Below are 14883 nucleotides of genomic sequence, written 5' to 3' on the forward strand. Positions count from 1 at the left end.
GTGCATGGATGTTGCACAGGGCCTTCAGCCAAGGGGAAATTTCACATAAAATGCCAGGCAGTTCAAAGTCTTCTCTGCATGCAAATGGAACAGAGTGCACTACTGCTACACAGAGCTGCAGGATGACTAGCCAGGGGCAAAGAATTGCAAATGATGCTTGGACCAACACATTGCGATACTGTTTTCCAGTTTTATCATAGTCTCTAAACACCAGTTTGGCTTGTACCCAGTCATATATATCTCCCCAACGGAATGTAATGCAAGTATGCAAGGAAAATGTTTCATTTACTGACCCAAGGGAAAGTGAAATGTAGAATAGCTGTCAAGTAAAGCTTGGAGAAAATCACCCAAGAACATCAAGATGCACGTGTTGCAGCTGAACATTTGATAGACAATCACGTGCAGAATGCTTTACCCACAACAGACAAGAAAAAAATTGTTTGGCTTGATATTTGTACTTCCCCAGCCGATCTTTCAATCAAGCTGAAGAACCAATTAATTGAATTAACATGGCATATCAGTCTCCAGAGCACTCAACACTTTGCAACCGTGTGAAGTCTGTTGCTGCGGCAGGCCTGCCTACACGTCTTCAGCTAATAGAGCTACAATCTAGTTGCTTCCATGTCTTTGCTAGCTGTAAATGACAGCAATGGCACTCATTAAGTTGGTGGCTTGGGACAGGCTTCAAGTTGGGAAAGGCTTATGCGAGAATCTCAGTTCAGCGGTACCCTGCTGGGGCGGCGGCTCCAAAAATAAACAAGCGGAGGCTTCCCACTGACCCACTGACAGAGCATCAGTTACATTTTTACACTTGGCACCTTTTTAACAAACGATTGCACTGCGGTTGCATGAGGCAATAGTACACGCTCTGTGAGTCCTTTGTGTTTGCTCACAGGGCTGAGCTCCCGCATCCCGGGGGCCGCTCGGTGCTTCTGTTTCCGATGGGTGGGTGATAGGACCAGGAATTATGGACTTTGCCAATCTTCCAGGAGTAGTACGCAACTTTATCAGACTATATTCCTTCCCGTGTCTTTACCGGGTTGATTTTCAAGATCTTGGACAGTTTCAGTCTCAGACTGGAGAGGTAGCAGATTGGGTAGTCCCAACCCTGCCAGAAATTGCCGATGCAATCTCAGTTGAATTACTCTTTCTACGCTTCGGTTTCCCACGTGAAATTATATCTCCTTTTACATTTTAACTGCAGATCTTTAGGCTATGGGTCACTTCCTACTACTTTTTGTACAGACTCCAGCACAGTGAGAGTAATTTTGACAAGACTGAGTTATCTTGATCTCACCATCAAATATTTGTATTAACCTCAGTTTCATCCTAGTTGTCCTACGGAAGCGCATCTTCCTGATGCTTAGACCCTCCTGTTACTTGTAGATATTTATCAGAGAACCTGTTTCATGGCCCTTTTACTGGAATACAAATTCTACAGTGAAAAGTGTAGGATATTACTCCAAACTGTTTGGGGATGGCCAGTGTCTCCTGCTCTGGGAGTCACCAGGAACCAGACAAGCAGCAGCACTTCCATAGCTTTGCATATTCAGGAAAGCAAAGCTATGTGGAGCTCCTGGTGTCCACTGGACTCCTTTTCATTACACAGGCAGCAGAAGGAACAACTGGAGAAGAGAACAATACTATTCCCAAGCACAGCCACAGAACTCCTTTAAACTGCCTCTGCTTTTCCAATATCTAAAGCTCCTTTCTCCAACAAATGCCGACAACTTTCTCTGCGGCTCTCCAGCAACCAGGTGCTGAAGGTCACCCCACATTTGAAATGCCCTGCTAGGAAATTCTCTAGGGGAAAGCCACTAGGATTGAAATGATGAGAGTTGTTAGGAGCTTTTCTTTAAGGATTTCCTACCCATTCTGTGGTTCATTTTCTTTTCCTCTGCCTTACCACTTCCCCCATCTACCCTTCCCCCTCGTAGCTTGTGTACAGAAGACATACATGCCTAAGGCTCCCTTTTGTAACATCTGCAGATACTCTCTCCTCTTTTCCTCACTCAAGCCTACCCACTTTGACTCCAATTTCTCTACTTCCAGCCACACGGACCACCCCACCACATGAGAAATGCTCTTTCACATTCGTGACACTCTCATCTTCCACTAGTGGCCGTGTGAACCAAATTTCAGTCAAATAAATGGTCAGAGTGGCAAGTAAGCATAGCTCCAAAGACTTCAAAGAGTTTGTGGTTTTCATGCTAGCATTTTTTGTGGTAGTCATTCACTGCTAGTTAGGTCTAGTATCAGCCTTAACCACTCAAGCCACTTCACTTTCCAAAGCCAGCCCATAATTAAAAAAGGCCAATAGACTCTCAGTGATGATGCAATGTGTTCTCAGGTGCTCTTCTAGGCATGAAGCCAAGTTACCATTTATGCAATTTGAAATGAATGGCATAAAATTAGGCACAGACTAGAATTTCTCATTGCAATTCTTAATCGTTTTGACTGTATTTTTCCAACAGTCAGCAGGTTTTTCTTCTGAGAAGTCCTTTTAAAAAAAAAAATTAGACTGCTACTTACCATGACTATCAGTTGACTCACATGACAGGACACTGCACTTACAAGAACTTTCGTGTTCCTCAGCCCTCCTTTTCTGTTTCTCAATTAGGCCAAATTCTCCTGCCTTTATTCATACTATTGCTTTATTTCATAGCTCACACTGATGATTTCAGTAGTGACTCCTAGAATAAATTACCACTTCTGTGTGCCAAGATGACCTGAAGTCCTTGCTGAGGGCTGTTTCAGGCCTTTGTCATGCCTTTCTTATCCCGTTTCATCATCCACAAACCCAGGACTTTCTCACAGCTCATCAGCTGGTTCCCCCAGAATTGGTAGACAAACACCTTCCCATGTTTACTGTGCTTAATGGGAAAGCATAACCGCATCACTAACGTGGCATGAATCTACCATTGCTCTTATTAATTTAGCAAACCCATCATGTATCTATCAGTAAGAATGGCATTTGTTGTCCTGTTTCAAGGACGCAAGTTTTATATGTGACAAAGGTTGTGTTGGTCAATGCCTCACTGAATCAGGTATTACATTAGTATTTCCCACATTTGGGGAATAAAATACACAGCTTTAAGAGTGGGTACCAGCAATTGAAATGAGAATTCGTTTAGAAGCACTTAAAAGTATGAACCTCTACGAGTTACCGAAACATCGTGTACCTATCCTATTTCCCTCTAGTGAAAGTCCAGCCAATTCAGCAGATCACTTTTAAGTGCCATGAAGATACCCACCTAAGCTGGTGCACAAGGTAGAGCTTAGTTATGGAGCCTCTTCTTGGAAATCAGCTGGGACATTTGCAAGTATAAATCATGCAGCAAAATCAATTGCTTACCAATCATGTCTCAGAAAGAACACCAAGAGCACAAAGTCAAATCCCCAAAAGATAAGGAATGCCAGAGTTAAGATGATCATGACCTAGTCTGGAAAGGACAAGCTGATACACTTGATGCTACGTAGCCTCAGGGGAATGTGCAGTTAACTGGTTACCCCAGTGCCCTATAAAATCTGCTCCCAGGCTTTCCATAGTTGCTATTAATAGGAGTTATAAACAGCCATGGAACCATAACACAAGATTAGCTGTTATTATATCTGTTTCACAGATAAACTATCTGACAACCAGTAAAACTGAAATGGAAACCAAGCCTCTACAGCTGTATCAGCAGGAACGCTACAGCAGGATACTGGAGAAGAGAGTGCTCACAATGGGTAACCAGATAAGGGTAAAAGCCAAGTTTTAGCCTATTCCACTGCTGCTCAAGTGAAATAGAAGTGCTATCAAAAGTGAAGTCCTTCTACTGTTGTCATGTCTCCACTGTGGTCCCTTGATGACACAGAATTCTCACCTCATCTCTCACCAACAGCAAAAAGTCATAGCATGGATACAGTCTAAGGCTTCAGCTAGACAAGCAATTACACTACTTGAAGTTGCTGTTGCCTCCTACATGGTTGTTTCTGGCCCTGTGGTATTGCTTCTGTAGTTTGAAAGACTCAAAGTAAGCCCTAATCTGGTTTACGCCAAATTACTTAGGCTAAAGAATTTAAATAGTTGCCTTGAGTCAGCTGGTTTTGACTAAGCGGGAGCTTTCTTACGAATGCCTCTGCTAGCTGAATTCTGGTGGCAGCTCACCTCCAGCTCCAAGATGCTGATGAGCACCTTAGGGAAGCAGGAGACTGTTTAAACTTGACCATATGAAGCAGAAGCTGCAAGTAGCACACCCAGTGAATGGGAGACTTTGCCAGCCTTTGAAAAGGCTGGAACATGATTCGGTTGCTTGCTCAAAAAACCCCCAGGCTCTCTTGCAAACGTTTGCAGCTATCATTTGCAATTAGGGAGGACTGGATATGTCACTTGTAGGTCACCAGGTGATGAGCTCTACAGAGCCTTCCACCTGTTGGTCACCAGTTGAATTCAACCCAGCATTTTAATTATACATTCACTTCACAGTGGGTTGAGCGCTTTTCAGGCATCGTTTCTCATGTGGGTGTCTAGCATCTGGCACAATCAAGCCTCATCTCAGTTGGGTTCCTTAATCAAAGTTTCTGGATCAGGAGTCTATACGAATCTGGGGTTGAACATAAATCCTTAGTGTTAGTAAAAACCCGTTCACCTTATCTTCGGCACTAATTTAATCCAAGCTAAGGACCCACATTCTCCACTATCATATGCGCAGTGAAAAGTCAAGGAGAATAAAAAAAAAATGAGAACTCAAAATTTGCAGTGTTATTTAAAAAAAAAAATCTTATTGGGGAGCAAGAAAGGAGACAATTTATGTTACAGTTTTTGGAAGTGGGTTTCATGAATCTTTCTCAGCTTGACAGTAATACCGATTCCTCCCAAACAACTCAGCCTGAAACAGACAACTCATAATGTTAAAGTTAGGTATAGTTACAGTTGACTGAAAAAGGGACCTAGAATGGAAATCGTTATGCAACTGCTACTTTATGTATTGCTGCCAGATCTGAAAATAATACTAAAAGCAGCCATTTTCTTCTGATTGATTTGGTACTCTCTTATCCTTCCGTGGAATGACAATAGTAACCTCTAAATGATAGTATTGCTTAGAGTTCTCATTTCTTTTTTCACAGACAAAATGAAACAAATACATTGTATTCAAAGGCACAAAACCTTTGGAACTCACAGCATTTGGTGAAACCAAAAGTGATCAAATAAGTACTAGTTTAATAAATTCTGATATGCACATATATTCCAACAGGGAATATGCTATGTTTTACTTTTGTGAAAGCAGAGTCCCAGCACACTTAATGCTCTACTGTTTTCTCATCAGAATCTCTTATGCTATATCGAATAGGTCACTGCGCTGAAATCACAGCTACATTTTAAGTAGATCATGTTAACTTTATGAATGCATCATAAAATAGGAACTCCATAACTTTGTATTGACACTGGTTTACTGTTGCAATTTACCACTGTAATGGCACTATTTAGGAAACAATGAATGAACTGCAATGAGATAATTAAGGAATAATCTCCATTACTTCGAAGTATACAAAGCAATAAACAGCTGCCAAAACTGATTAATAGCTAAAGTGAAGTTAAGACATTTAATCAATCCAATAAACCGTTTATTGCAAGAATATAGTGGCTTACACTAACTATGAGACATTTATCTTATTGATACATACAAACTGCAGCATTTTCCTTTCTTTAGGATGTAATATCATGAGACCTTGATTGTTCTTCCATTAAAGTCAAGGATAAAACTCCCATTGTGGGCCCAGGGTCAAGCCTTCACTGAGCTGATATCAATGAAAATAAACGCTTCCTTTTAATGTAGAACAGTTTTGCTAAAAAAACATTTTTTCCCCCCATTATAAAACATGCTATGGCATTGAAACAGGGACACATTTTAGCAGCAAGGACAAATGTCAGGAGTCATGACGAAAATGTGGATCTCCTACTAGCTTGTACTGCAATTTCCTGCAAAGTATTGTTTTGTCTGTGCCTCCACCTCCTATCTGTAACATGGAGATGAAACCATTCACTTGTTCCACAGGATTATTTAGGCTTTAGTTTACACAGCATATAAAGAAACAGAGATAGAAGATACTGTACACACTTCAGAGTGTCTCTAAAGTAAAAGCAGAAAGGAAACAACGTGGATTGCTCTTGATTCTGTTACACCTGTCTGATAACCAGTACAGGAATGGGAGTGAGGGGGGTGGGAGAGGCTGAACAACCCTGCTTAGAGGAAGGGACCCATTTCCTATGTTACGGCAGTGCTGCCAGTACAAGTACAGCTGAGCTTTCTAAACTTCCATTCTGCTTCCCACTGCCCTGCAAGAGCATGGACTGTCTACAGCTCCTAGTGCGCCATCAGTATCCTGTTTTTCTGCTCTCCACTTTAGACTGGAGGGGTAAGGGGGCCTGCATGACAGTAGCGAAGGGACAAGCACAGGGACAGATATCCCCTTCTGGCACCCCCTCACCCTACTTACGCTTTATATATCACCATAAATAGCAGTTCCCCCTCTAAACTGAAGCAAGTACCAAATTCCTTAATAAGATGAATAAACAGCTAGCTGTTCAAATGGAGTTTTACAACATAAGTTGCAAAAACAGTCATACCAACATTTAAAATATACGTTGGTTCAAGGTGAATATTGTATCTGTCAAGCCTTGCAAAACGTGCTTTTCATCAGACAAGACGTTTGTATCACCTCATCCCTGCATAGAAAAGAGGCACTAGAGCACATGTTCTCATACCACACGTAATTGCCCTTTCCCTGCAAAGAAGTGGAAGATGTTTTTAGTGCTGGATGACTCTTGAACTTGGTCTGAAGCAACCCCTTTGTCTTAATGCTAGTAGGAAGCTACTTTGGTTTTATCCAAATACAAGTGTTGATACAGAAACTCATATCCAATAATAACAGAGGTATGAATTTATTGTTTCAGCAAAAGCTTCTATGCAAATTAACCCTCAGATAATTAAAAATGCCTCCAGTGCCTGGGCAGGTAAAAGATCAAGCACTTGCTGGATTACAACATAGCTAGTGCTGCGATAAAGCTTCATAATAGCTTAGGAGCAGGAGCGCTCAACCTTCGCAGGTAACAGGACTAATTCCATCAGCCAACATGTACTAACTCCTATTCATCTGTGCCCGATCTAACCTGTAAGGGACTGTTTGCAACTGCAAGACTCTTCTCTTGAGAAGCCAAAGCTAAATAGCAGGTTGAAACTTGCACAATTGGATGCAATGCAAGCAGTAGCACTGCACTCATTCCCTGTGCAAGTGTTTGTCATAAGACAGGCAAACCTAAAATACAAGTCCCAGAAACCTGCAATACTGGTATCTCTACATGTATTGCTGTTTAGGGAGTGTTAGTTTGTGAGAGAAGACACAGCTAGATTTTGAACAACTTTTTTTACATTAGGCAAATGCAGCAATTTGAAGACTCGCAGCAAAATGTTTAAATGTGTTGACTGTAGGGAATACACTCACTGAGAGTGAAACAAGGACCCAGAGATTTAAGTAATTTTCCCCAGAAACTAGATGTGGCACTACCGCAGATTAGAAATTCCTCAAGGCTGGGCCCTTTGCGGTAAAGCACTGCAACAAGAACAGGTGCTTGCTGCTCCTGGAATTAAACACAATGGTCATTTCTGCAATCCAGCTCAGCAGCTGAAATGCCATGTTTTTGCTACTGTTAAGTAAAACTGTTCAGAGGTACATATGTATTTTTATATATACACATTTTAAAAATGGACACAGGCAGTGGCTTTCTGGTTTAGGGCAAAAAAAAAGATAGTTGCAACCAGTATTACTTAAATTCACATTGTCCTGGGTCTATGCCAGCTACAGAAGGATCTTCCCCAATTAGTTAATGGAATTTAAAATGGTATCTGTGCTGTTTGTAGCAAGGTTGCAGTAGAGGCTTGTATATACATTAGAATTTTTTTTTTCCCCTAGGAAAGAAAGTGGGTTGCCATTCCTTATTTACATTAGAGGTTTTCTCTTGATTCTACAGTCCAACAGTGCCATAAAAAGAGCCATTAGTCTGGGTGGCCTCACCCACCTCCCTTCCCCACCCTGGCGAACGGCAGGTACTTGAGGAAGGCAGGAGGAGCAGGGCACGCACTCTGGAGTCAGTCTCCTGACGCACCAGCAAATAGCAGCATTGGGAATTCCTGGAGAGTCAGACATGCCTTTTTAAGACGCTCTAAGGGGGAAAAAAAAAAAAAAAAAAAAAAAAAAAAGAGAGTATTTTCTCTGAGAGAAGCCGCCAAGACTGCCCTTGGTACCTTCTAGCCACACACTCACCTCTGAAAAACACTTCACGGCCACCTGCAAAAATATTTCACTCCCCACTGGCCTCACCTCCTCCTCAGACAACTTACACCCGTTCCCGAAGGAAACCAGCCCCCGCTCGGCCCAGCGCCGACGCGGGACAGCCCTGAGGAGGGGAAATGGCGCACAACCCCCTTTCCCGCCTCCCCGCGGCTCCCAGGGCCCCCTCAAATCAGCGCTGGCCCCGCCCCCTCCCGTCGCCCCGCCCCCTCCGCGCGGCGAAGAGAAAAGCCTTTTGTACGCAATAACAATAGCCCCCCCCCCCCCCCCGCCGCCAGCGCGCCGACTCCTCAGGCGCCTCGCCCCGCCCTCGCCCCGCCTCCCCCCGCCGTAGCCCCGCCCCCTTGTTTACCGCGCAGCGGGGCCCGGGCGCTGCCCGCTCCCCGCCTCCATGTTGGAGCGTCCCGCGGCGCGGGGGTGGAGCGGGGCGGGGCGCGGGCCGCGCCGGGCGGGCTGACAGGCGGCGAGAGCGGCGGCGGCGGCGGCAGCGACGACGACGAAGAACGACGGCGGCGGCGGCGGGCTGTGGCGCAGCGCGGGGAGCGCGGCCGGGGCGCGTAGCGCGGCTCGGCTCGGCCCCTTTCCCCTCCCTTCCTCCCCTCGCACCGCGCTTCCCTCCTCGCCCGCGCACGGCGGCGGCCCGTGACCCGGGAAAGGGGGGAGGAGGAGGAGGAGGAGGAGGAGGAGGGGGCGGCCGCCCGGCGTCGGTCCGCCGAGCCCGCAGCGCTCCCCGCGGGAAGGGGGGTGGGTGGGTGGGGGGCGCGGGGATGAGATAAGGGCGGAGGAGGGCGGTGGCGGGGGGGGGTGGGTATGTAGGGAGCGGGGCGGGAGGGGGGGCAACGCTCTGCCTCGGGGGAGGCCCCGCGGGGCGGCTCAGGTGGATGCGGGGGGCGGCGGCGGCGTGAGGCGTGAGGCGGGGGCTCGCCGCGGGGGGAGGCGCGGCGAGGCGAGGCTGAGGCGCGGAGGGCCGGCGGCATTTCCCCCGCCTCGGGAGGAGGAGGCGGCAGCTCCGGCGGGGTCTCGGGGGGAGCGCTGCGGAGGGCTTCCCGGAAGGGTGAATTGGATTAATTGTATTTATTTTGGTTTTGGTTTTATTTTTTTTTAAGGGGGGGGGTTGGTTTGCCTCCCCCCCCCCCCCCCCCCTCCTCCTCTGTGGAGAATTGGCGCCTGGAGGAGGCGGCGGTGGCAGCGCTACCGGAGGGGCCCCTGTGCGCGGTGCTCCCCCCCCCTTTCCCCCTTCCCCCCCCCCCCTCAGCTTGGCTTCGCTCCTGGAGAAGTTGGGGTTTTTTTGTTGGTTTTTTTTCTTCTTTTTTAAATACAAATCCACATACTGAATTTTAAACAAACAAACAAATCCCACCCCCCCCACAACCCCCCCCCCCCCCCCCGCACACAAGCCTGCCTCTGGGAGGGAAATAGCCAGGTGGAATCTCACTCTGTTTCCATGGACAACCCGTCCATTATCACCCAGGTGACTAACCCCAAAGAGGAGGAGATCCTGTCCTGCACTCAGGATAAAGGTGAGCTGCCTTCTGTCTTTCTCCATGGTTTTTTATTTAGTTTTTTGTTCGAGGGTTGGTTTTTTTTTTTCTGGAAATCGCTGCTTAAAAATGCACGTAGTAACAACTTGCATTCTTCAGTGACCGTATAATCCTCTCTCGAGGGTGCTGGGAATAGAGGAGGGCTTGTTGGGTTTGGGGTTTTTTTTTTTTGTGGGATGAAGGTATTTGTGTGAAGGTCTCTGAAACTGCTTGCTGGATACAGCCGAGAACTTGTTACAGTGTTTAAATACCGAATTTAATCAGCAGTTATTTAAATAAAATACTCTTGTTCTTTGAGGGTCTGCGAGGTAACTTTGCAAGGTTGTCAATTTGCAGTTAGTGCCCTGCTTCAGGTAAAGGATACCTGTGCTGGATGTGTTGCAAGGTTTTGAAATCTCAGCTGAGGATTTTAAATTTTTTTGCCCCATTTTTTGGGAAAAAGGGTTTCCAGATTTCTCTCTGCTTCCCTCTATTTCTCCCTGCCTCACGTTTAAGAATTTGCGTAGCTTTCGGGTTTGTTGTTGAAGGATACTCGTGTGTCTCGGAAAGAAACACGGGCTACTTTTAAAAGCGGGCTCTGTTTACTCTCTAGATAAATAGCTGGTTTTTGCATAAGGCATCACACTTACGTTGCATTTTACTCCAAAATAAGTTGAATCCAGCCTGGCCAAAGGAGCTCCTTCTCCTCAAAAGTCTGGACGTTGACGATTGCCCTTAATCTCCTTTCCTTTTGGAAGCTCGGAGGGGTCTTGGGCTGTAAGTGGTTGTGTCCTTACAGCTGGCGATGCGAAAGGTACAGGTAAGCGGCAGGGTTCAAGTTCTGGGGAGTTCTGTGTGATTGCTCACAGATTTTGGAAGTTACTTGGATGTCGAGTTTATGCTTTGTTACGGGCAGTGCTGGTAAAAAGGGGAGAAAGGACAGAAACTGGAAATAGAGTGTGTGGCGATGGTCCCTAGTAGGTATGGTAATAGACCTCCTAATAGAGTGGTCTTCTAAAAATTGTAGATTGATATATCTCCCTCTAAAATCAATGCTTTTAGTATCCAGAAAGCTTCCATTTTTGTGTGGCTCATCTTCTAAATAGTGAGGGGTCCTGTGTTGTTGGAGAAGTTGGTCCCTGTTACTTTCGAATGAAAGGCTGTATGTGAAATCTCCGTCTTCTCCTCTCACCAGTGTTGACTGCAGAAGTAGTATGGAGGTAGATTTTAAAAAAACAGAAATGCCATCAGCGTGGGGGGTGTTAGAACAAAAAATTATTTTTCTGTTTGGTATAGGAGTGCTCATGTACCTCTCTTGAATTCGTATCGCTTGTGAAGTGATAACTTCCACCATGAGGCCTTGTTTGTCTCAAGAGATTTATGATGTTTTCCTCCGGTTTGTCAATGTTTGAGCATGGGGTGTCTACAGTAAATAAGGTGCTGGTGCTCTGCCTGCGTTGTCTCCTAAGACCTGGTTTGGAGCAGACTTACGTGGTACTGTGCTCAGATGTTGTTGTGGTCTTAGCCTATATTATTGTACATACTGGAAGAGCTTCATTAGTGTTGTTAGCAGCTGGTTGAAATTTTAGTGTAAAAAAGCCAGTTGAGACAAGTAGAGGAAAATTTGACAGCTCAGAATAAGAGTAAGCATCCACATCAAACAAGTGTCTTCAGAGTCCTCGGTACAGTGAGCTACTCCGCGTAGCGAAAATATGCATATAACTTGCATAACTATGCAGTAACTTGCATAATATGCATTGTGTTCTTGCTATTGGTTTGTCTTTGGCAGAAAATCATGATGGTCTTAATTGCATAGCAGGGGCTTTTCAGGCTGCGTGTTAGCAAGGGTGAGCTGGGGGGAGGGTGGAAGGAGGGTAGTTGGAGTTTGAGATGAGGCAACTTCAGCATGATCTTAATATAGGAGGTGGATTAATGTTTTTTTTCTGTATTTTTTTTAATGTGGTTAAAGTGCATGCTTTGGATTGACTATGTGCTCTGTGGTGAAGCTCACAAATCATGCCAGAGCAACTTTTGCAGTAAGAGAATTGCAGGTCTGTCCGTCCTGGGCTCTGGAAGGAGAGTGCTGCTTGCTCCTACCTCTTCCACTACAGGTTTTCCCACTGCTGGAGGTACGGAGCTTGTGAAAACCCGTTGCGCTACCTACCTTTCTTGCGTGGTTGCGTATCACGTCACCCAATTTTTTGTTAGATTTCTTAACAGTTTTAGCAAAACCTTTCGGTCCGATGAGCTACGAGAGAGCCCGAAGCTCAGATGGTGAATACAGATAGGTTCTTAGTGGGAGAGTGATGTTTAAAGTGAGTCTTCACTGGTAATTCACATTGAACTGAATGTCTTGGTACAAAATGGCTAACAAATATGTTAAGGCATAATGAATTAACTCTGTATTTAACAAATACAAGAATCACCTGAGCCTATCTTCTGAAATTTTGTAATACAGTGAATTACAACAGCACTATACTGTGTAAGCAAAGGCTGTCCAGTTTAACGAAAACCTGCTTTTTCCTCCAAGTTTAGCGTATGGCTGCAGAAATATGTTCCAGGGTACTAAGTGGCATGTAGTGGCTTCGGGAGTCAGGGTTTTCTTAGGGTTTCTGGGACCTTCTGTTGGTGTTTCTCATGGAAAAAACCAATTTTTTTCCTGTTGTTAAGCTAGAGAGAAGCAGTTTTAGAGTAGCTGAGCAACTGCTAAATAATGCATGTGTATACCTTCAAGTCTTTGATTTTTTTCCAAGATTTTTTGAAGCTTTTAATCAGCTGTGAGTCCAGCATTTCGGTTGATTTTTTTTTTTTTTTAAATGTATTCATGTTTTAAAAGGAGCTTGATGTGCAGTATATGCTTATGCCCTATTTCTCTTGTGCAAGGGAGCGCGATTGGCAAGAAACAGAGCTTTCTCTGGTTGTGGGGCAGTTATGTTTTTAGGCAAATACTGTGCTTTAGAAATAAAAATGCGCAAATATTTTCTTGCTAGTCCAGATCTATTAAAAATTAGCTTTTGAGATAGGTGAAGCTGTGACAGCTCGTTAAAGAGGAATTTATTAATACTAAGGTGGAATTGTTAACATTTATTTTTAACAAATAGTAAAAAATTTCAAAGGTGGGAAAAAACAGATCTTGGTACATGAAGCATTCCCTAATATGTTGCCACATGGTGGTGCACTGTATTTAGTTGTCTGTCAAAATGAAGGCTGAGCATGGAAAGTTGCTACAATCATATTTTATTACTATTGTAATGTTTGTTCTGAAATGCCTGTGGTGGTCATGCTCCTGGAGGATTTTGGTCCCTATCTATGTCGTTAAATTACTTCTGGGAAATAGAAACTTACGTTCTCCCCGTTGGAAGTGCTACGTAGGTGATTAAAAATATTTTGAGCCCTGAATTCATGGAGGATTTAATTCCCTGTTAGTTTTTTAAGTAACGAAAATAGTAGTTATTTGCAGAAATATTTTATGTTGTGGTCATTTGGCGCTTCTGGAAATTGGAAGCATTAACAAGACTTTTAACTTGAAATTAAAATGGAGACACAAGTATGTGAAAGGGAGTTTGTAACATCAGTGATAAATGTGAGCAACTAAGAAAAAATAGAAATAAAAACTACAAAGAAAGACTGAAAATCTAAATCTCTACTGAGTTCTACAGATAAAATCAACTGTTTATTTTATAAGGAAAGTATTACTTATTAATTAGTTTAACAGTGATCTCTAATGTAAAATCTATACAGTTAAATCTAGAGAAAAAAGTGCAATGCTGACAAGTCTTTGCATTGAGTGTAATGTAGAGAGTATGATCGTGGATGGGTGATAGGCATTCTGTCCCAAGAAGTGAATTCCCTTTTTTTACCTACATGCTTTAATTTGATCTTCGTAAATTATGCAAATTCTTGGCTGTTTCTGTGTGCCAAGTTAAGTACTAGCATAATAATAGTCCAGTCCTTCTTCAGGTACTACCTTCAGGCTGTGGTGTTGTGTTTTCTCTTTTCAGATGCATCTTTCCTGACTTCTATAAAATTTGTCTGTCAGCTGAGCATCTATTTTCAGTTATTTAGGGTAACTAAATGTTTTAGTGCCCCTACAGAAGTGTATTTTTTTCTGCAATAAGTTATTTGAAACCTAAACCATTAATTTTTTTTTTAATGAACAGTATAATTCTCTGAGGATGTTTTTGCAAACAGGCAAACTTTTTTTGCCTTCCTTTCTTTCAAATAATATTGGAGGAGAAAAAAAAAAAAAGGACGACGAGACCAGTATTCATTATCATTTAAAATAAAAGTTCTTAAGATCTCAAGTTAAAAGCCAAAATAACTATCTTTAATTGTGTCTTCAATAAAAAGCATTTTGAAAATATATGAACATATTTTGAATATTCTTTTTTGCCATTACATCACCAGGATTCAGAGTACTCAAACATTTGAACGTATGTTAATGTTCCTGAGACATTGTCTCAACAAATTTTTATAATACTAACTTCAGAATTTTAACTTTAAATTAGTATTAAAAAAAAAAAAACAACCCAGATGTGGAAACCACTCCAGCACTACATTGGAATGTGAATTGCTCGCAGAGGGTAAAATTTTAAATCATTAACTAATGACATAGTTGTTATATGAAACCAGAGTAACCATACAGTAGGTTTTATGTTCCAGGGAGACTGTAGTAACCTGTAGTAACCCAAGGTTTGATTTAGGGTAGCACTTAACAAGCTGAAGTATACTGGCAGTAACATGAATTATAATTTGCATGAATATCTAATATTCAGTCCATGTCTGTAAGCTGCAGCATTATCATTTCTTCATAGTGCATGTCGTGTCAAATTCATATTTGTTTCAATGCAGTGATTTAGCTAAAGTGTTCAGAAGTTTAACATGCCTTTAAAAAACCAAAGTTGACCTACATTTTGTCAATTCAGTATTCAGAAATGCAAATAGCATTTTCTGACATAATCAGTAAAATGCAGTGTGATCGATGCTACACTTCCATCTTTCAGAATTTAATCTGAACATCACAAATAAGCCT

The 14883-nt window shown here is 43.3% G+C and overlaps 1 protein-coding gene and 1 long non-coding RNA gene across 4 annotated transcripts in view; one reads left to right on the top strand and one right to left on the bottom strand.

Moving 5' to 3' along the window:
* Positions 1–6901: 6901 nt before the first annotated feature.
* Positions 6902–8517, bottom strand: LOC142038753 (uncharacterized). The gene is made up of 2 exons (XR_012652692.1): positions 8305–8517; positions 6902–8203 (listed from the first exon to the last, which is right to left on the bottom strand). It is a non-coding gene; the product is annotated as an uncharacterized LOC142038753 (long non-coding RNA).
* Positions 8518–9166: 649 nt separating this feature from the next.
* Positions 9167–14883, top strand: part of CTDSPL (CTD small phosphatase like) — an 86354-nt gene continuing 80637 nt past the window's right edge. The window contains exon 1 of one of the 3 annotated variants that reach the window (XM_075044453.1): positions 9167–9851. In XM_075044453.1, coding sequence (XP_074900554.1) covers positions 9776–9851 — 76 coding nt within the window. In that variant the 5' untranslated portion in view covers positions 9167–9775. The remainder of the gene's footprint in view (positions 9852–14883) is intronic. The other 2 variants (XM_075044471.1, XM_075044463.1) reach the window with 2 other exon arrangements.

Source organism: Buteo buteo, chromosome 2 (genome assembly GCF_964188355.1).
Source record: "Buteo buteo chromosome 2, bButBut1.hap1.1, whole genome shotgun sequence".
In the NCBI taxonomy this organism is placed as follows: domain Eukaryota; kingdom Metazoa; phylum Chordata; class Aves; order Accipitriformes; family Accipitridae; genus Buteo; species Buteo buteo.